This window comes from Nelusetta ayraudi, unplaced genomic scaffold (assembly GCF_046127955.1).
Source record: "Nelusetta ayraudi isolate G7.1 ecotype Tasmania unplaced genomic scaffold, CSIRO-AGI_Nayr_v1 ptg000074l, whole genome shotgun sequence".
In the NCBI taxonomy this organism is placed as follows: domain Eukaryota; kingdom Metazoa; phylum Chordata; class Actinopteri; order Tetraodontiformes; family Monacanthidae; genus Nelusetta; species Nelusetta ayraudi.
In genome coordinates, this window is record NW_027466124.1 from 726,590 (window position 1) to 746,842 (window position 20,253).

The 20,253-nt window shown below is 42.5% G+C and overlaps 4 protein-coding genes across 7 annotated transcripts; 2 read left to right on the forward strand and 2 right to left on the reverse strand.

Moving 5' to 3' along the window:
• Positions 1 to 393: 393 nt before the first annotated feature.
• On the reverse strand, positions 394 to 2,219 carry lamtor2 (late endosomal/lysosomal adaptor, MAPK and MTOR activator 2). Its single transcript, XM_076043201.1, has 4 exons — positions 2,005 to 2,219; positions 1,462 to 1,624; positions 1,274 to 1,363; positions 394 to 1,005 (listed from the first exon to the last, which is right to left on the reverse strand). The coding sequence occupies exons 1-4, from the start codon at positions 2,070 to 2,072 to the stop codon at positions 949 to 951; spliced, it is 378 nt and encodes a 125-aa protein (XP_075899316.1). The 5' UTR covers positions 2,073 to 2,219; the 3' UTR covers positions 394 to 948.
• Positions 2,220 to 2,458: 239 nt separating this feature from the next.
• On the forward strand, positions 2,459 to 6,636 carry LOC142899555 (uncharacterized). 4 transcript variants are annotated; one of them, XM_076043198.1, is made up of 7 exons: positions 2,753 to 3,374; positions 3,545 to 3,580; positions 3,753 to 4,040; positions 4,201 to 4,293; positions 4,457 to 4,513; positions 4,747 to 4,926; positions 5,614 to 6,636. In XM_076043198.1, exons 3-7 carry the CDS (start codon positions 3,864 to 3,866, stop codon positions 5,755 to 5,757), a joined length of 651 nt encoding a protein of 216 aa, XP_075899313.1. In that variant the 5' UTR covers positions 2,753 to 3,374; positions 3,545 to 3,580; positions 3,753 to 3,863; the 3' UTR covers positions 5,758 to 6,636. The 4 variants fall into 4 exon arrangements, with proteins under 4 accessions (XP_075899314.1, XP_075899313.1, XP_075899311.1 ...); XM_076043199.1 differs by lacking the exons at positions 2,753 to 3,374; positions 3,545 to 3,580 and adding an exon at positions 2,459 to 2,724; XM_076043196.1 differs by having other exon boundaries at positions 2,754 to 3,580.
• A 2,216-nt stretch (positions 6,637 to 8,852) lies between these two features.
• LOC142899553 (membrane-spanning 4-domains subfamily A member 6C-like) lies at positions 8,853 to 19,932 on the forward strand. The gene is made up of 7 exons (XM_076043193.1): positions 8,853 to 8,994; positions 10,482 to 10,669; positions 10,785 to 10,904; positions 11,342 to 11,398; positions 18,536 to 18,724; positions 19,140 to 19,262; positions 19,481 to 19,932. Exons 2-7 carry the CDS (start codon positions 10,493 to 10,495, stop codon positions 19,544 to 19,546), a joined length of 732 nt encoding a protein of 243 aa, XP_075899308.1. The 5' UTR covers positions 8,853 to 8,994; positions 10,482 to 10,492; the 3' UTR covers positions 19,547 to 19,932.
• LOC142899635 (leucine-rich repeat and coiled-coil domain-containing protein 1-like) lies at positions 11,748 to 15,571 on the reverse strand. The gene has a single exon (XM_076043322.1). It carries the CDS (start codon positions 15,375 to 15,377, stop codon positions 12,531 to 12,533), a length of 2,847 nt encoding a protein of 948 aa, XP_075899437.1. The 5' UTR covers positions 15,378 to 15,571; the 3' UTR covers positions 11,748 to 12,530.
• Positions 19,933 to 20,253: the final 321 nt, after the last annotated feature.

The window sequence follows — 20,253 nt, forward strand, 5'->3', positions numbered from 1 at the left end:
GCAGGGGGATGGTGTGTCATAGAGGTGGAGTCAGCGCAGGGCAGGTTGAACAGGTGGAGTGAGCGGTATGTACTGCAGAGGGGGCCGTCAAGCGCCTCCTATTGGCTGCGTGTAGAAAACAGGAAGTATGAGAATACATGAGATTTGGTACCCTGAAAAAAACTTTAAAGACAGTGTCACATCGACAAGAGTCACACAGTTTTGTAATACATGTCTAAGTTCAATAGAATTCAAATAAAAGGTACCCGATTGTGCAAAATCCTCTTCAATTCTCTACTTTTGTTTTAACAGTAATTTGTCTGTTTCCAATCTCTGAGTAAGTAACCTGTGAGAACAAGATAAACACTACTTTAGAAGCACATGCTATAACAAATCTAGAAAACCATACCTTGGTCACATCACATGAGGAGTTTATTGATTTTTGTACAAGACAAAGCCTTTAAACCACAAAGCTGTCTTATCTTTGAATGTTTCAACTTAATCCCATTTGATCTTGTCATCCACATGCAAAATCTATTCATGTTTTGTGTGGAACAGAAACCTTGTGCTAACCCTTATCTTCATCCTGAAAACAACTGGTGTCTAGGTGAGATATCACCTTGAAGCAATAAGACACAATAATACAAAATTATTCAAAAAGTTTTAATTTTACAACTCTGAAAGTGAAGCAAGAAATCCTGACACAGTTCGACAGACAAGAAGCATTAGCATCACAATGTACTGCAGGTAACTGGTTGGGTTGAACTAGTTGACTGTTCTGATTCTGTATGAACAGATATAAAAACACATACGTGTTCGCTTTGATACAATAATCATAAATACTCTGACTTGCCCAGGACGCACGCACACGCGCACCAAAACACACAAACAAACAAACACACACACACACAAATTGAATAACATCATGTTTTTCTTTAAGGAGGCGCGAAGTGACAAAAAACATCTCCACTACGATGCTGCGACTTGGGTTAATGGTTCTTCTAGGTACTGCACCAAGGCTTCTGCCTGTCAACACAACACAGAGAATGGTGAGAACACACAATAAAAAGGATTATGGTATCTTGGTGCGAAACATGTTCAAAACATTTGTCTCTGTGGCAATCTTTTGTGTGGCATAACTTCTTGGTTGCCGGGAGGGTCATTTTACTGTATTGTCTACTCACTTTGAAATTTTGACTTTGCCTTTGGTAGCAGCTCACTACTATTTTAATAGTGAGCTGCTACCACTGGTTGAGCCAACAGCTGAGGTGAAGTGAAATGCTAAACCTCTCACCTTTGCTTTGAGCATTCCAAAGCCGACGGTTTCTTTGGCGTACATGCATAGCAGCAGGTTGGCGACACGAGTGATGGCCACTCGTCCCTCCTGACAAAGAAAATGAGATACATGTTATCAAAGAGACACACAATGAGTGCAAACAGTCACTACTCAAAGGAAAAGTCAATGAGATCAGCAAGTCGTACCATACAGTCCATGAGTATGAATTTGAGCTTGTCCTCGTTGAAGGCCTGGTGGCCGTTCTTGTCGTAGGCCGCCCAGATGTTGCTGGCGATGGCGGCTGTCACTCGGGCGTCAGTGTCGCCGTAGCCAGAGTAAGCCAAGAGCGAGCCTTCGTTATTCAGCAAGCTACAGAGGAATTTAAGATAAAAATGTAAAGGTCACAAATCTAGATGCGACCAGTATGTTTGAGCTGCTTCATGCAACAACAACAACAACACAAAAAAGGTGTCCACATCCCATGAATCAAACTGGGAACGCACGGAAAGATCAACAACGAAAGCGGTCAACTTTGTGAAAACTACTGTACGTTCTTTTTGCGTTTCTGAACGTACAACACCATTCGTTCAATTGATAAGAAATATAATATTAACATTGTTTACATTGGATGCATGTCATAGTGTTCGTCATGGTTACATATGTATTTAAAAAATAAAAAAAAAACCCCAACAACAACAAACAAACAGAAATGACAGTCCATTAGCATGTTGCTAGCTGGTCGTACTCACAGTGTGCTTTGGACTCCGTTAGTGTTCGCTTGGCTGAGAACCTGCGTCAGAGCCTTCGGCCGTAGCATGATGACTCACTTTTGCAGCCTGCTAACGACAAAAAATATAGGAACCCCGTGGTCGTTTAACCGACACTCGCTAAACTGTCCGAATGAACTCTTCCGTGAAAGAAGTCAGCTGACTTTTTGTTTTCGTCGTCTTCTTCTTTTTCGTTTTAGGCGGGTGGCAACCAACTTGATAGGTGCATTGCCGCCACCTACTGTGCTGGAGTGGAACGGAGTAACTACCCGCCCTTTATCGAAAATTAAAAGAGAAAAAGGGGAACAAAGAAGCACTAAATTCTTATTAGTCCCGACTAATAATGCTTTATATGCAATTTCCTTTTCACTGTGATTTAATATCAATTTTAAGCTAAAACAGTTTTTTTTTGTTTGTTTGTTTTTTTTTTATTTCCGCGTTGTTTCTTTACGGTAGAAGCGACCGGGCGGAAGAACGACGTTCTGCTGCCCTCCACTGGTGTTTGTGGGGTTAGGTGGCGTTTCTACTTTCTATTAATACAGTTTTCACAGGTACCCGTTAAATGGTGGTGAAGTTCGTGTGTTTGCTTTTGTGTTGAGTTAAAATTCCCCTATTTGTCACGCTGCTGGGTTTATGTCTGTTGAAAATTGTTCCACCAACGCATGGACATTTAGGTAGCCACTCAGACCACGAGTTAAAAAGGTGAGTAATTCTGAAGAAAGGGGAACGTTCTTTTTTAGACACGTGCGAATAAAAACACACAATAAATATCAAATATTCTTGCTTTTACTCTGGAACCAATCAGATTAGTACCCAGTGTCTCGCGGGGTGGGTCGACAGTCAAGTCGTGCCAAGCCCTAAAAGTCAGCAGAGATTTGTATGCGCCTCGCGGGAGCGCGCACCACCGAAGCTTCGGCAACGGAGACATCAAATGCGTCTTTGAATACGATAATGTTTCTTTGTCAGTTACTCTGCATTTAACACACTGTGTTTGATTAAACCCAGAGGCAGTGACGTTTTGTTCAGCCAAAGGTGACTTTTGATTTTTTTTTCTAATATGATTTGTCGCGTAACAAAGCAAGCAGTAGCATTAAACAAGTCGGCAGTGGGTATCAAATGTTCTGTGTCCAGCCAGGAAGTGCAGAAATAAGGTTCTGTTGCCGACGCGCTGTGGAGCTACAGCTGTGCGCGCTCTCGAGGTGTGCAATGGCACACAAGTCTGGGACGTAGATCTCGGCAAACCGGGATCGCCAAAGACTCGTCATAATAAAAGTCATATGCTTTAGAGAAAAGAAGCTTTCTTTCAACCGCCTTTTCAAAAATCACTTTTACCGAGCGGACACCCTCAACCGGTACGTGTCATGGTTGGCGCGGTTGTGTACAATCTCTAAAAACTGTAAAAACTGCATTTCCGGGGTACAGTTTCGGCGTAATCGATCGAATCTTTCCCCCCCCTCATTTATATACAGCTTGAAGAGTAATACCAGTGTATCCTTGACTTTTTGATCCTCGCACATTCTAGGGAATCTTTCCACTTATCGAATGGTCGCAACGGCCTGTAAGTAGAAAATAACATTTGAACGTCGTCATGTTTTCCATCTTCCGGACGGAAGCGGCGTTGTCATTTATAATTTGTGCTAAATACCGTTTTGTCAAGACACGGATGATAACCTTGTGTTGATTTTTTTTCAAGACACGTGGAGCTGACTGTTTGCACTCTTTATATTCAGTCTGTTATATACAGTGTGATCCCGGGGGAAACAACAACAACAACAACAACAACAACAACAACAACAACAACCCTACATCTTTTCCACATTGTATTTGTGAAATTCCAGAAGATGGCAGTAAGTGTAAACAAAGTGGCGGGGGTCACTGTGGTCACCGTGGCCTCTGACCCCCAAAGCCCCTACCCACCACTCTGCCAAATCGTCTGTGGCCTCTGCTGCAACCCTATGTGCTGTGTTGTGTCTGAGACCCTAAGGAAGCTCCAGGGAGGATCTCAATACATACTGGGGGTGAGTGGTACTTTTGTCTCTAACCATCCAATTTCAACCTCCATGTGAAAAAAAAGAGTTTGTTTACGGCTAATATTAGTGACACACGTGCAATAAACCCCAACCACAGTAGATAAAACTGATTTTTTTTTGTTTTTTTTTAAATTCTGTTTCTCTACAGAGTGTGCATATTATGGTTGGATTTTTGAACATCGGCCTTGGAGTGAATCTGGTTACTTGCTCCTCTCCATATCCATTTTGGCTTGGAGGGATGGTAAGCCATAGTTTTTATCCATATAGCATTCTTACCTGAAGATGCATATCTATTTACACTGTTCCCTGGAAATCTGCCCTAAAGTCCTCTATTATCTATAAACTTGAGACTTCAGAATCAGTAACCTTGGAGTATCATGTCCCGCTACTTTTTTCCCCAACAGTTTATTTTGTTTGGCATTGTGGCCATCCTATCTGAGAAATGCCCCAGTTCATGTCTGGTAAGTTCAGTTATATTCTTTTGCTATGCTTTTTTTTTTTTTTTTTTTTTCACATTTTCAATTTGACAGTGTATTTTAACTTAATTGAAAAAAAAAAAAACAACAACTTTGAAATTGGTAAAATGCCAAATAAATATTTATTGTGCCATTTCAGATTTATTGATTTGATAACATTTAGTGTCATTGTCTCAATAGCCAGGTTAACAAAAATGCCAGAATTGCCCTTTTTTCAGATCATCCTCAACGTGGTTCTGAACCTTTTCGGAGTTCTCTTTGCCATCGCAGCCATTGTGCTCTACAGCATTGACTTGTCAATCGTAGACCTGGATTGGATTTGTTATGAGGACTATTATGGAGATGGCCGTCAAAATCCAGACTACACTAAATGCTTGGCCGCAAAAGCATGGCTGTTGGTAAGTCTTGTCCCAGAAATCATAACATAGATTACTATAATTAGGGCCTAAACTGATCTACCAGCTCTACCATTGTTTTTGTATGATGAACTCAACCCGGTCAACTGGCCAGTGGTGGTAGGTAAAGCCTGTGATTCATAGATCTTAATGAAGAATCCATGAAAAAAACAATTGACGTGCTTGTTTTGCAAGTCTCTCCTCAACCTTTTTTTGTAGCTGGTAAAAAGTTATCTAAAAAGAAGATATGATCATTTTAGATTATTTTATGTACTTCAGAAAAATGTCTTAGGAAAAAAAACTTTCAAAGAACAAACTAATTAAAGAAAACTTTATTTGTTTTGCCATACTTAGTTGAGCCTCTCACAATATTATTTAAAAAACAAAACAAAACAAGACAACAACCTAACTTTGCTAAAGTATTTAGAGGGTGAGGCCAGCACCTGGCTCCGCGTGTTGTCTCTAACCCTGCCTACCAAATGATGCATCTGATTTCTGGCACTGTGCATTTAACGCACACTTACTGACAAGTGAGTCAGGCAAAAGACAGAAAGGATGAACGTCTCTTCGCATCATAGTGATGAGGTAGAGATACAGATTATTGGTAAAAGGAGTTTAGCCTAATATTAGAACTATTAAAGAATTTGCACTCAACTACAGCCATCAGCTTTCGGTTTGTCTCCCCAACAGTTGATGATGAGGAGCGTCACGGTCTTGCTGATTGTTCTAGCAGTTCTGGAACTGTGTGTCACCATCAGCTGCGCTGTGATGGGCATCAAGGCTCTCAAAAACATTGAGAAGACAAGAAACCAAAGTCAGAGAAACCAGGATTAATGCTGCGTTCCATTGAAAATTCCCCTTGACCTCAGGATTTTAGCTGGAAAGTTGAAACAACTATGGAACCCCTGACGGTTGCACATTGTCATGTTGTCTTTGGGTTTTGAAAACTATGAAATTGGTTACCATGACCAATTTCATCGTGTGCTGTTATATGCTAGTGTGAGATAACATTGCCAACAACAGACACACCCAATTCCCTTTTCAAAGAACAATTGACCAATTGTCAACACTAATGTGATGTTATTGTGCTTTGAACTTTGACTTCTATGGTAAATAGAACACACCATTCGTCACTTACACTATCCTGGAAATGGTTTTGATCTGCGTTAAAATCATATATCATATATCATATATCAGTCCATATATGCATGCATTTTTTACGTAGTAGAAAGAAATGAGGAGGTACATCAGAACCTTTCTGATCAGAGAAACTTTGCTAAACTGTTACTTTTCCCTCATGTGCCTGAACAGTGTTGTTGTAGGCATCCGTTCACTGTTGATGATGGATTGTGCCTGAAGGGTCGTCAGTTTGTGCTGCAGAAGTGGTTGTGGCTCTGGCTCTTCCGCTGTAGGCGCAGACAAACACCGCCTGAACATTACGCGTCAGCAACAAGTTACTGCCATTCTCCATAAATTTCATTAGTAAGTTAAAATGCTGCGCAGAATAACCACTACAATCAATAATGTACTTTTGTATAATTTTCTAAATGCTTTTTCATTATCAAATATGTAAGCAATTATACTGTTAAATGCACTTTCTTTTTGTGGTCGCTTAAAATCTGTGCAGTCTTCTGTTTGCACTAAAATAATACTGCTGCGTATTTTCTACAGATGATTTTCTTATTGTCAATTAAATCCTTGTGCCTATCTCATTGTGACTGATTTTATTGGCTTCTCTTGTGTGACTAAATCTAATGAGGGCATCCCAATATGATCAATCGGAAACCTGTCGTCCAGTGAGTCAACCCTGTTTTACTCAATGACACTTGGAGAAAGGGGGACGCTGTCTGCGTTGCAGCATTGGAGCAATCACAATTGAGGATTGAGCGTCACTACCTGAGATTTCCCAACGGAAAGAAGGCATGAGCAATAAACACTTTTGGCGAGTAATCTATTATTCAGTAATCCACTACTGTAATTACACTACTTTGTGAGTTACTGAGTATTGTAACGAGATTACTGTGGTAAAAGTGGTAATGTATTTTAATTATTTATCGAGTAACGATTCCGCAACTTTTTGCAAGCTAAAAATGTCTCATTATCCACTAAATGTCTGAAATTTAGAAAAACAACTGAGGATAACGATGACGCAGATTGATGATGCAGCCGTGCATGCAACGTCATTGATATACGACAACGCACCGAAACAAGCATGGCGTCGGCAAAGGAAAAAAACAAACAAAACTGATTGCGTTTGATAGCTGAAAATACATTATTTTGAGTTCACGCCTGGCACACCTCCTAAACTCTTGAATCAATATCTAGGTGGTTTTTTTTGTTCTTTGTTGAAGTACATATACCGGTCATTATCTGGTTGATATTTTACTACATTCTTTTAAAATGTCAAAACAAACATGAAAAAAAATATCATACAATAAGAATACAATGCAGATAACAAAATATATAGCATGTATAAATATATGTATATACAGACCTATATGTGGGTTATTTAAAATAAAATAAAAAAAAAGATAAAATTGTTTTCTGCAAACTCCACCATGACGCTGAAGTTGGCACCACATTCGCCGCGGTGCTTCTTGGGTTTCGATTCCACCTTAAAAAAAAAAGAAAAAAAATCCGCAATTTGACCGCTAGATGGCTGTGCTTATCCCAACAATTTTCAACATAAAATTCAGCGAATCATGATGTCTATGTTGAGGTGGACTTATGACTAAATTATACAGTAGAAATGGACATGTGAGGTCTCATTGTAAAGCCTGGGAGCTCTACTATCACAATTTGGTGACATATTTTACGGGAAATCATTTTGGCCAAAAAGCCCAAAAATGATTTCCCACAAAGTGTGGACGTTGTATATGAGAACCAGATTCTTAGCTACACCTTGAGGTGCTGCTGAACACATCATCAGTGTAACCTGGGATCACAGGTGGTTTCGGGCCTTTCAACAATCACACCTCACTGTCCAGCTTGTGTCCAGGTAGCCCTACCCTACAATCCACTCTTCTCCCTCCTGATCCACAGCCTCCTCGACGCGACTTCTGCTGCGTCGAGGTGGCCAACTTTAGCCCAGAGCATTCGGGTTCAGCCTTTCGCAGCTTATTCCATATGACCATGCGCTCCACAGCTTGCTCTCACCTTGTCCACGCTCTCAGCTGCCACATCCCCACCATCTGGCTGGCCTGCTTCTCCTCTACTCCTGCTCGCACCGCACCCCCTCAAGGATCAGCGACCTCTCTCTCTCTCTCTTTCCCCTGTGCCTCGCTGTAGCGGCGCGTTCTGCCACTGCTTAGATTTAGTACATTTACAGTGCTGGTGGTGAGAGATGATTTAAATACAATAATGATACGATTCGGCTTAAAAATGAACTTCAACAGCAGGCGTTGCAGTTACACTTTACAAATTTATGTTTCCACATTGTCTTATGTAGACTCTGCACGTCATTCATGGCTTGCGGAATACTGGCCTCGGAATAATCCTCTGTGACCAGGGTCGCGCCATCATGCATATATAGCTAGATGAGCTGGATGGGTGTCTCAAAAATCATAACCATTAATTTTGTTATTCATTTTGAAATTCTGATTATTAAATTTGTTTATATTTATTTTATAAAATGAATGATAGAAAAAAAATACATGTTATATGTCATATCATGACGCAGCAGTGTAAGAGTATTTCCACTTCATAAATGTTCAGAATTCTAATGTTTTGTATTTCTTATGGGAAATACATTTACAAACTTTTTGGTGCCATCATGTGCACATGTAAGCGCCTACACGATGCTTTGCTTTTTGCACTTTTTTGAGCAGCTGTTTAAAAATTGTTCTATCAACATGCTTGTTGTTCACTCTCTTAATAAAGGGAGGCGTGTGAATGTTGTCGGGAAAAGTGATCAGCGCCCTGGACAATCTCTTCCGAGACGATCCACAGACGGTTAAATGTGTGACGGCCTCCGAGGGGCGGGATTTTTGGGAATTGACTCAGCGAGCCAAACGGAGACTGCGCAACGGCTTTCAGGACTGAATTCGCGTAGGCCTACACAGAAACATTAAGGTGAGAAGTTTGTTTTTGTCTTCCTTTAATTTGCCCCAATTCAACAAATGTGTTCCAAGCCACTTAAATCCTGCTTTCCCCGGAAACTGAAACTGGAACGTGGAGCACAACTGATTCAGTTCGTGAAGCAGACGGGGAGGCGGACAGCATTTCATAACAATTCGTGTGTTTTTACTAGACGCATGCCTCGGGTAGTTTCTCTGTTGGGAATCTTGCGGTGGTTTTTTTTTGTTTTTTGTTTTTTTTTTTGCCTCTGGTTGTTTTTCCACAGTCCTCCTGTCTGAAATGCGCACTCGGCTAACTTGCGGCTCTGACTCGTCAGTCGTCCTGAGTTTACGGAAGCGCGACTCCGTGGTGCGTAGCCCTGTGACAAAGCAGGAAGTCGTCCTCGGTGCGTCATCCTGCCCTCAGCTGCCCCCAAGACAGCTGGGACACAGACCCCCAGCGGAGGCGGAGCCGTGTATGCGATCTAGTATGAATGGATTTGGGTAAACATTTCAGCTCCAACACGCAGCAGCAGTTGTAGCCAATTCAGTGGTCTCTACCACTAGGGGGCGCTAAAGATACTGGTCGCGACTGCTCTACAGTGGTCTGTCCTGTGCACCTTGTGGTCTTGTCTGTTGTCTGGATCGGCTATTAAGTGGTCCGTGAAGTGGTTTTTGATTTTTTTTTTTGATTTTTTTTTTTTTAATGCACCTTCTCCGTTCACTGAACGTGTTGTCAGTACTGTTAGCTGAATACATATCAAAGATCATCAACTTTTGTCTATCAAATCCACATACTGGTGTCGCGGGTGACAGTTTTCGGACTATGGTGGCCAGAGGCTGGACTGCAACGCTTTTGTACATGTTGCCTCAGTGTTTTAAGGTAAACTTTATAATCACTACGGCATTCGGCAAACAAACGGTTTTAATAATGATGGTGTTCCGTAATGATGTAATAATGAGGATGAGAAGAAGAAGAAGGAGAAGCTTTTATTAATCCTACATTGGGGAATTGTGCATAATTACAGAAACAATGCAATAGAAAATATTTTAAATTATATTGATTAAGAAGAAATAAAGAAATAAAATAAAGATAATTATAGGCTAACAGGGAACAAGCAGCGATCAAACTATATATATATATATAGTTGGATTAGTTTACAAATTATTCATATAGTATTGACATATAAATGTTTTATTGCACCTGCGTGAAGATGATTTTACTGAGTGCAGTTGTACAGCCTGATGGCTGCAGGCATGAATGACCTGCGGTAGCGCTCCTTCTTGCACTGAGGGTCCAGAAGAAGAAGAAGAAGAAGAAGAAGAAAGACCCAAGTTCGTCCCGTGAACTTGTGAATGTAACGTTCAGTCTGTACAACTCATGTTGGTTTGAAGCTTTGCTTAAAATAACAGATGCATCTCATAGAAAAGGTGGCGTCAAACTGTTAAAATGTAGCAGATCTACTTTACTTACATGTTACTCTTCTCTCTGTCTGTCTCCAGTAGCGCGCAGGATGTCTGTGACCGTGAGCAATGCTGATGGAGTGACGGTGTTCACTCTGACCTCTGACCCCAAGAGCCCCTGGCCCCCACTGTGCCAGATATTAAAGGGCCTTTGCTACAACCCGGTGTGCTGCTCTGTCTCTCAGCAGCTGAAGAAGGTCCAGAGAACTTCACAGTCAGTGCTGGGGGTGAGAGACGGTGTTAAATAAACTAAGGACACGATATATCATGAAGTTCTAACTTGCACAGATGTTGCTGCAGTTCCGCTGTACATATTTCTTGTCCACACTTTCCTCTCTGCAGACTCTGCATATCATGGACGGGTTACTGAACATTGGCCTCGGAGCCATCTTAATCTGCAGTGATTCAGGCCCTTCATGGAGAAATGAGTCCAGTGGGTTTCCCTTTTGGCTTGGAGGGCTTGTAAGTCAGCTCATTGTTTCCACATTTTTAACTAATAACAATAACCAATTAAATAATTTGAGAGCTTTTTAAAGTATTTTCCCATACACTTTAACTTGATCCGCAAGTGAGCGTTGGTGTCATTCCAGTGTGCTCACTCCAGTGCAATAGTCACTAGTAATGAAACTGTGATTCGAAAATATGCAACTGTGTCAGATGCAGGAAGATGACACTGGATGGCATGATGACCTATTACTCAAGTCAAATCTCTTTACAAAGTTAATTTCAAGTTAATTTAACATTCCTTTTTACATGCAATTTGATCTTGTGAAGTTAAGAGTATGATTTCTTTCAAAAATACATGGTTGCACAAGAGAGATTTCTGAATCATTTAAAAAAAAAAAAAAAGAAAAAAAAGAATGGCAATATAACCAGATGTTAATATTTTTGTCTTTCAGTTCATATTTTTTGGTATCATGTGCATTTTGTCTGAGAAGTGTCCCAGTTTCTGTCTGGTGAGTAGTCAAGACAGCCACGCACTTCTTAACACATTTAACTCCAGAGAATTTGTATATACTTAAATGTGACTCAATGATGCAAACACACATGTGAAATTGCACAGCTCCAGTATTTATGTGTCATTTAATGGAAGGACACAAAGCAGAACATTGGCTTGGACTTGAAACGTTCATAAACAGAGATTCTTGTTAAAAGCGCGACTATTTCCCTGTGAAATGTCGGGCTTTGCTCTTGGTGAATTGTTGAGTTTCAGTTCGACGCGCCCAAGCGTGCTTGTGATAAACAAAAATTCTGGAGGATGCGGCGATCCACTGTTCAGATTGTTTATTTGAAATCCAAAAACAAAAAACAAAAACGGTCTTACCGCGACAGCGGACAATGCGGCACAGGTTGTTTGCAAACTCACAGATCGACAAAGTAATCCAACAATCGTCAAAAAATGAGAAATCCAAAGAGTGCTTGAAAAGCGGTCTAAAACTGTTTGGCTGCATTCAACTCAAGAGACCTGCCGGCCCCGTTAACCACCCTAATATAGTGCAGGTGCTGCAGTCACCTGCCTATGGTGATGTGGGGGCGTGGTCCTTAGCGCAACCAATACTAAGAAAATACTAAATAAATAAAACAATTACTTTTGTGTCCATAATTAACACATTAAGCCACAGTACCAATAAATCAGAAATAAGGAAAGAAAATAACTATTTTGGCTCCAACATTCCGGCCCCTAATTGGCATGCAGGAAACAAATGTCAATTATCAAAACAAAACAGAGGAGCCAAAGTTCTTTCACATCTTGTACAATATTATCGTCTTTTTTTTTCTTTTTTCTCTCTTTTTTTTTCACAATATTGCAAACTTTTCAGTCTCTTTTGAAGATCTGCAACAGTTGATGAGTCCAAGATGTGTGCATATGTGTGAGTGAATCTTCAGGTGCTGCTTGTAGGTGTGTGTGGTGGGAAAGGGAAGTGTGTGTGCGTGAATTTGTGCGGGGACGGGTGTGAGTGTGTGTTTGGCATGTATATGCGTTAGTCTCTGTCTGATGCCTCCAGAAGAAGCACGAGTTTGGTGATAGGCCGGCAAAGAGTGCTGGTCTTGGTCCGAACTTGTACTTGTCTTACGGCTCCCTTGGAATCAGGCACGGGTTGAGTCACTTGGCCCATAAGCCATGATCCTCTTGGTGCCATTTCGTCCACAATTAAAACGATGTCTCCTTTTTTGAAGTTTCGTGTCTTCCTTGTCCATTTTTGTCTTTGTTGCAGTTCTGGCAGATATTCTTTTATCCATCTTCTTCAAACTACATCTGCCATGTACTGAACTTGACGCCACCTCCTTTTGCTGTAACAGTCGTCCAGTATTGTGCAACTTCGCTACTGCAGCCCTTTGTGCATCGGTTGCTTTATTCCTTTCTTCCAGCAACACAAGTTCCTTGGCTTCAAACTTCTCCTTCATGCGCTTCACCTGGCTCTCCAGTTGAGTCAAGAAGTCTGTCTTCTCCTGCCACATCTTGATTGTCTCACCGTGAACTCTTTTGGCCTCTTCCAACTCGACATCCTTGTCCACCAGCAGCTGTTTGAGCTCCTCCTTGTGGAGGCTCAAGTGCTCCAACTGCTCTCTGGCTTCTGCCTGCTGAGCGCGGGCCACCTCCCGCTGCTGCTGGAACCTCTTCTGGGCCTGCGTTGCCTCTTCACGCATCCTCCGTAGCTGGTCGTCACGCTCCTGCAAGGCCTCTTTAAGTTTGCGGATGGATTCAGTCTGGTCATCGACTATTTTGGCTTTAATTTTGAGGGCATTGCCGTCCCTCTCACTCTGCTTCTTCCGACTCTCCAGCTCAGCACCCAACACCTCTATCCTGGCTTCCAAACGTCCTCGATCCTGAGCCAAGGACACTCCTTGATGAGCGAGTTCCTGGCCCCAGATCTTCCTCTCTGCCCTGAGGCCGTCTATCACAGACTTGTGGGCTGTGAGCTGAGACATCAGTTGTGCCTTCTCTTTCTTCAGCAGCTCCAGCTGCAGACTCGCACGTCTGTCCTGCTGCAATTCTTCTTCCAAGGAACGGAAGCGGCTCTTCAGATCTGTCACAGTGTCATTTTTGGCTTTGTTCAACTGAGAGATGCGGCTGTTCTGTTCTTTGACCATTGCTGTCAGCTGCTGCACCAGAGAGGCAGATTTCTTCTCCTTCTCCTGGAACTGAGTAAATGCCGCCTTGTGACCCACAAGCTCCTCGGTCATCTGGTCACAAACGTCTTTGACCTCAGAGAAGCGAGCAGCCTCAATGGTGAGCGCCATGCGGAACTCGTCCTCCAGGGCAGCGTACTGTTTCTTGCCCTCTGCCAGTTTCTCCTGCAGCTCAGACTCCCTTTGGCCGTGTTTCTGCTCCATGAATGCAACTTCTTTGGCAACTGCTTGGCGGAAATCTGACCCATCAGGCTGCAGCCGCAAGTCCAGTTGTTTCCTGTGCTCCTGTTCCCTGGAAACCAAGAGCTCGTGCAGCTTTTGAAGTTTGTCTTTCTGCTGGCGCACCGCTGCTCTCTGGATGTCCAGCTCTCTCCTCAGAACTGCTGCTTTGTTCCCCAGCTCCCGCTGTCGCTTCTCCTCCTCGGCTTGCTGTTGCGCCCTGAGTGACTCCCCCTGGGAGATGTTTTCCTCCAGCCTGTGCAATGCAGCATTGTGTTGCTCTTTGCTGGTGCGGGCTTGCTCCACCTGGTGGGTGAGGGATCGACACCTCGCCTCCAGCTCCTCAACACGATTTTTCAGTTCACAGCGCCCTGACCGCTCCCTCAGCAACAGTTCTTTCAATCTGTCAGTGGTGTGAAGGGCCAAACTCTGAAGATCTTTTTCTTCGCCGGCCTTGGTCTGCCAGCACTTGAGTTCGTCTGTGAGCTTCCTAACGGCCTGCTCTGCCTTCCAGCGTCGCTCTCTCTCCTGGTCACGCTCTTCCAAGATAGTCCTGTAGGTTTCTGCCTCATCTTTGGGTTTACTTGTCACGTCAACAGAGGCTCCAATGGCTCTTTGCAGGAACTTTCTCACTGGCTCGACTGCTTTCGCGCCGCGTGCAATGTTTACTTTTTTCCGGGTTCTCACTGTGGCCTCTGAACTCGTCTCGATGCGACACTGTGGATCACTGTCTGATTTCCTGCTTCTGATCTCCTTGGCAGGCCCCTTCTTCGTAAGGCTGTTGCGATGTCTGGGGATCCTGGACCGCCTCCGGTTTTCCTTCCCACTGTCACACTCGCTCTCTGACGTGTGATCCGTGTCCCTCTTGAAGATTTGTTGTGTCACGACAGCAGAGGAGCTACTGGTTGTTTTATCAGCAGGGGTCAACTTGATGAGCTGGTAAACTTGTTCCTCCAGTTTTTTGATGCGTTCTTCATTGACAGAGTCCACTGTTTCAGCTACACAACGATTGTTTGGAAATTGTGTGTCCTTTTTCTTTAATGGCAAAGCAATGCTGTAATGTCCATCTACCATTTTGATGGATGCAGAAACACTTTCCATGAACAATTTATCCTCCTGCGACATTTCAAGACGCTCTTCTTTCTCACGCTCCGGGAAGTCTTGCTTGATTTGCTGTCGTATCAAGTTCTCCAGCTTGACAACAGAGATCCTGTGAGCCATGACAACCCGTTTACCATTTTTGGAGACACTTGTTTTTCGAAAGGGACCATTTACAGTCCATCCTAAGGCTGTCTTAATGGCATAAGGTCCATTTTGCCTGCTGTTAATTACCTTCCAAGGTTCCAGTGCCATTGGAACGTTGCTGCCGATAAGCAAGCCGATATCAGAATTGATTGGATTGAGTTTTACCTCCTTTAGATATGGCCATTGCTTCAGATCCTCATGCGTGGGAATATTTTCCTTCTTAACAGGGATTTCATCTTGCATGTATGTAGTCGGAAGATCAAAGTAATCGTTACTGTCGACACTGCACATCTCTAGATCACATACAGATGCTGTCTTGACAACTTGAACTTGAACCATTGTTCGTAAAAGTATATCTGTGGTCCTTCCAGTGAGTTGAAGCTGCTGGAGAAGTGCCTTGCTGCAAAAACAATCAGTGCTGCCTGGATCTAAAAAGGCATATGTGGTGACTGTTTTGTTGTTTTTCTTGTTTCTTACCTTTACAGGCACTATAGCTAAGACCGGTTCCACTTCTCCAGTGTTGTTATCACTTGATCCAGTTTCTTTGTCAACTTCAACTAGACCACTTGTGATAGACTTTTCTTGGTCTTTATAAGTTTTGGCTCCTCCTTTATTGGTGATGTGCAAAACAGTAGGGTGCTTGAGAGAACAAACTTGACATGTCAGCCTTTGTGAGCATCCTTTGCTCATGTGCCCTGACTCCAAACATCCAAAGCACACTCCTTTCCTTTTCAAAAAATCCAGTTTTTCATTGTGAGCTTTCCTGTTAAATTGAGAGCAGGTATCAAGCGTATGAGCGCCACTGCAAAATAAACAAGGCTTTCCATTATCTTTAATAGATTGGACATGGGAAACACTGCCCCCTGCTGGTCTTGTCAATGGGGACACGCTGGTAACTAAACCACTCTTGCTCCTTCTCACCATGCTGCCTTTTGGCAGCTGTGGTACCTGGAAGTTTCCTTTTAAAATTGGTGCAACGTCTTTTAAGCTGCCGAATACTGGGTGGGATAAGACTTTAGCTTGATTATCCACAAAATTCACCAAATCTGCAAACCTGGCTCTTCTTCCACTCTGCTCTTGCAGGTCACAAGCTTTGAACCTCCATTTTTCTTTCAATTTATAAGGAAGCTTGGAAATGATGGCTTTCATATTCGTTGGATGATCCAGTTCCTCCAGATAATCCACTGTGTTCATTGCGTTGAGGCAGCTGTTTAAAAACAATGAGAAGCTCTTCAAAGATTCAGCATCCTCCACTTTTATAGATGGCCAACAGATTGCCTTATCCAAGTAAGCTGTGGCAATTGTGTAGTCATCTCCAAAATGTTTTTTCAGCAGTCTTTTTGCCTCTAGATATCCTCTGTCTGCTGGCATATACTGGCAGCTGCGCACAAGCTCCTGTGGCTGGCCGGCTGTAAACTGCTCCAAAAAGTGAAGTCTGTCCCTGCTGTTGTCCGTTCTCTTCTCAATTCCATATTCAAACGCTCTGATGAAAAACAGATAGTCCAATGGTTCGCCTTTGAAAACTGGTATGGAAAGTGAAGGTAATGATGACATATTGTGCTGCTTTACCAGAGCTTCTGTAATTTTGTTTTGCTTTTCCATTATTTCCGCTAACTTGTCAACGCTGGTATGCTCTTGCCTTGGTGCAGAGTTGAACCTCTGCATGGTGGTTGATTTGTGGTCATGCTGCTGAGCGCTCACGTGAGTTTGCATGCTTTGTTTCACTGTGTGCGGCAGGTCATAACCTTTGACAGAGGTTTCTCTAGTTTTTGGTCTCACCACTTGTGGATGTTGTACCTTTTCAGTGGAAACTTCCTCGTGTGGATTTTGAGCAGCGCCCTTTCTGTAGTACGAGCTCATTCCATCAGATTGAAGAGATTTTTTGGAGCTGTCTCTGGCTTGCATAGACTCCAACACACTGATTTTTGCATTTGCTGCGGCGAGTTCAGTTTCCAGCTCCAATTGTTCCTGTCTCCTCTTCAATAGCTCCTGTTGCGCTTCAAGCTCGTGTTTTTTATCCAAGGCCGCAACTCTCTCCATGATGGCTGCTCTTTCGGCACGAATACGAATATGCGATGATGTTCCGGATGAACCTGACCATGACGTAGCCTTTGATTTTGGGGCATTAGAAACGCTGTCATCTGGTCCAATGTCATCACAGTTTACATCACCTGGTTGCTTGTCGTTATCCACCATAGTGAATGAAGTCATCTGCTGTCCATCTCCAATACTTGACTGTTTGACTTCACACAACCATAGTTGCACATCCTGTCCAAAAGCACTCAATTCAGCAATCTTATATTTAAGCCACTGCACTTGTTTAGCATATTCATTGTCAGGTAGCAAACCTTCAAGTGAATTCTGACATGCATTTGCTTCGTCACAAAGTCTGTTCAGTTCATGCAAATGGCCTTTTACTTTATTAGCATTTTCATTTGATTGCATGAGCTCTTTCATTATTTCCATTGTTTTTTTTGCCTGTTTGCACTTCAAGTTTCTTGTTTTTTGGGTGTTGAATAAAAACATCTCCCAACCCTTGGCAGTTAGTTTGATAACCCTTTTTTCCTTTACAGGGCCCGTCACATTTTCCATTGCGACATTTTGCTTTTCAGCATCACCATCTTGTCGCTGAACAACAGGATCAATGTTAGACGTGACGTTTTCATCCATTGCTTATATTCAACTTTGGCGTTACATTTACAGACTTCAATCCTTCGGATGTGCAAGTGCGACATTCCCAATGAATGACGCTTCATTGAGTGGGCGTGACAGATTAATGTTCATTGACGCTGCGTGCGTTCCATTTGTTTGCACAACAGCGTTCGAACGATCGTCATGCGCCAGTTTTAGACAATAAAAGCGCGACTATTTCCCTGTGAAATGTCGGGCTTTGCTCTTGGTGAATTGTTGAGTTTCAGTTCGACGCGCCCAAGCGTGCTTGTGATAAACAAAAATTCTGGAGGATGCGGCGATCCACTGTTCAGATTGTTTATTTGAAATCCAAAAACAAAAAACAAAAACGGTCTTACCGCGACAGCGGACAATGCGGCACAGGTTGTTTGCAAACTCACAGATCGACAAAGTAATCCAACAATCGTCAAAAAATGAGAAATCCAAAGAGTGCTTGAAAAGCGGTCTAAAACTGTTTGGCTGCATTCAACTCAAGAGACCTGCCGGCCCCGTTAACCACCCTAATATAGTGCAGGTGCTGCAGTCACCTGCCTATGGTGATGTGGGGGCGTGGTCCTTAGCGCAACCAATACTAAGAAAATACTAAATAAATAAAACAATTACTTTTGTGTCCATAATTAACACATTAAGCCACAGTACCAATAAATCAGAAATAAGGAAAGAAAATAACTATTTTGGCTCCAACACTTGTCGTCTTTGAGGTTATCCTTAACGTGTTACATGTCAAGTATTTCAAGGACAAAGGAGGATACTGGTTTGGAGTTCAAGCAAACTTAAACACCGTTTCTTGTTTATTTTCTCTTCAGGTCATTCTTAACGTGGTTCTGAACATCACTGGAGTTGGATTTGCCATTGCCGCCATTGTGCTTTACAGTATCAACATATCAAATATATATGTGTGGTGGATATGTCGGGAGGAATGGTATGACCAGCGCCGGCAGCTTCCAGTCGGAGAAATGTTGGAGAAATGTGAAGAGGGTACAGCGATGATTGAAGTAAGTGCCACAGATACATCAAGTACAACAACAAGGGATGAAGTTCAAATTTGATACCAACCAAGTTAAGATTGACAGGCCAACAGATTGCTGTCACTGCTTCAGTTGTGTAGTTGACGCTCCATTCAGTGGCCCCACCTACTGGGATTTACTCCACATACAGTGAACAATGCTTAAAAAAAAAGAAAGCGAGGCATAGTTTGTTGGGACCCGGTGAACTCAATGAAAAGTCTTATCAGAACTAATGTCCTGCTCATGGATTGCTTTTAAAAATAATGATAGATTTTTATGGGTATGAAAGTGAATAATATGTAAAATAATGATATTGGCCAATGGAAACATGGTTATTGCAGCTTGTGGAATGCAATTGAGGTGGGAAAGGTTGATTGAGTGTATAAAACGTGTGTCACACCAGGGGATGCAGAGAGGCATCAACATCCTGCTGATCATCCTGTCCACCCTGGAGCTCTGTGTCGCCTTGAGCTCAGCCGTCATGGGAATAAAGACGCTGTGTGGCGGTGCCAACACCGGAGACGAGGTGAACAAAAAAAAAAATTGGTCTTGAGCCCACAAAAGATTTTGTCTTTGCGTAGCCAAACTGTGCCTCACCTTCTCATTTTAAAGACCTTTCACACAGCGGATGAGTCATGAAAGCGGCACAAAAGTTCTCAAACGTTCAGAATCCTCCACGATTGGCTGACTTGTGTAAATACCATTTGTTTTTGTTTTTTATTTCTTTTTCTCGCCTCTTTTCAGAGCGTTGATGACCCGGAAGTGATCAAACCACTGCTGCTGGAAGCCGCGGCTGAACCAGAAGCCTGAACAACAACTCAAGGCTTTACTCCTCTGCTTTAATACCACTTATAGATGACCATCTGCTTCAAACCTTTTGCACTTGAACTCCAAAGTACTTTTGCTACATTCTGCACTCGATAATTATTGTTTTCGACTCTGTTATGAAATTCTATCATGCATGTAGCTTTTTTGAAAAGGGAGGAACGTCATTGTGTGACAGTAACGGCGTGTTTGCCATTTGAGAATATGTTAAAGGTGTCTTAGTTTTCTGTTCTCTCTTTTCATCTGTGACAAACTACATATATGTGATTGCTATAAAAATGCCCTTTGCTGCTCCGTTTCCTTTTCTGTCTTTTTGCACGTGATGTAAAAACTCAGCCTGCATTCATGAAATTATGATTTAATCAAGTATGCTGATGTGGAAGTGGAAGGTTCTTCAGCATGACACACTCAGTTAATCCAAACTATTGTTAAACTGGACCTCTGTGGCAACAAATATGTGGCATGAGGCACAAGGAGGGGGTGCGTACAATTTACCCCCCCAAAAAACAGTGAATTAATAATGTCAACAACGCCACCCCGGAAGTGACCCAGGGAAAAATAAAAATAAAATTATGAGAAATAAACTAATGACCCCCTGATTTGATAACTAAGGGCACAGGTTCATTATACAGAGGCAAGAGAATGTAGTTCCAGTCGTTCACACAAAGCAAAAGGTATTAGAATAATAAGTA

Bases quoted from the DNA above. Each gene is read 5' to 3' on its own strand.
- lamtor2 (XM_076043201.1), bottom strand. From the start codon at position 2,072: ATGCTACGGCCGAAGGCTCTGACGCAGGTTCTCAGCCAAGCGAACACT. The intron at 1,364-1,461 runs GTACGACTTGCT...TTTCTTTGTCAG, and splicing joins TCATACTCATGGACTGTATG to GAGGGACGAGTGGCCATCAC. The intron at 1,006-1,273 runs GTGAGAGGTTTA...TTGTGTTGACAG, and splicing joins TTGGAATGCTCAAAGCAAAG to GCAGAAGCCTTGGTGCAGTA.
- LOC142899555 (XM_076043199.1), top strand. From the start codon at position 3,864: ATGGCAGTAAGTGTAAACAAAGTGGCGGGGGTCACTGTGGTCACCGTG. The intron at 4,041-4,200 runs GTGAGTGGTACT...GTTTCTCTACAG, and splicing joins GATCTCAATACATACTGGGG to AGTGTGCATATTATGGTTGG. The intron at 4,927-5,613 runs GTAAGTCTTGTC...TCTCCCCAACAG, and splicing joins CCGCAAAAGCATGGCTGTTG to TTGATGATGAGGAGCGTCAC.
- LOC142899553 (XM_076043193.1), top strand. From the start codon at position 10,493: ATGTCTGTGACCGTGAGCAATGCTGATGGAGTGACGGTGTTCACTCTG. The intron at 10,670-10,784 runs GTGAGAGACGGT...TCCTCTCTGCAG, and splicing joins CTTCACAGTCAGTGCTGGGG to ACTCTGCATATCATGGACGG. The intron at 11,399-18,535 runs GTGAGTAGTCAA...TTTTCTCTTCAG, and splicing joins AGTGTCCCAGTTTCTGTCTG to GTCATTCTTAACGTGGTTCT.
- LOC142899635 (XM_076043322.1), bottom strand. From the start codon at position 15,377: ATGGTTCAAGTTCAAGTTGTCAAGACAGCATCTGTATGTGATCTAGAG.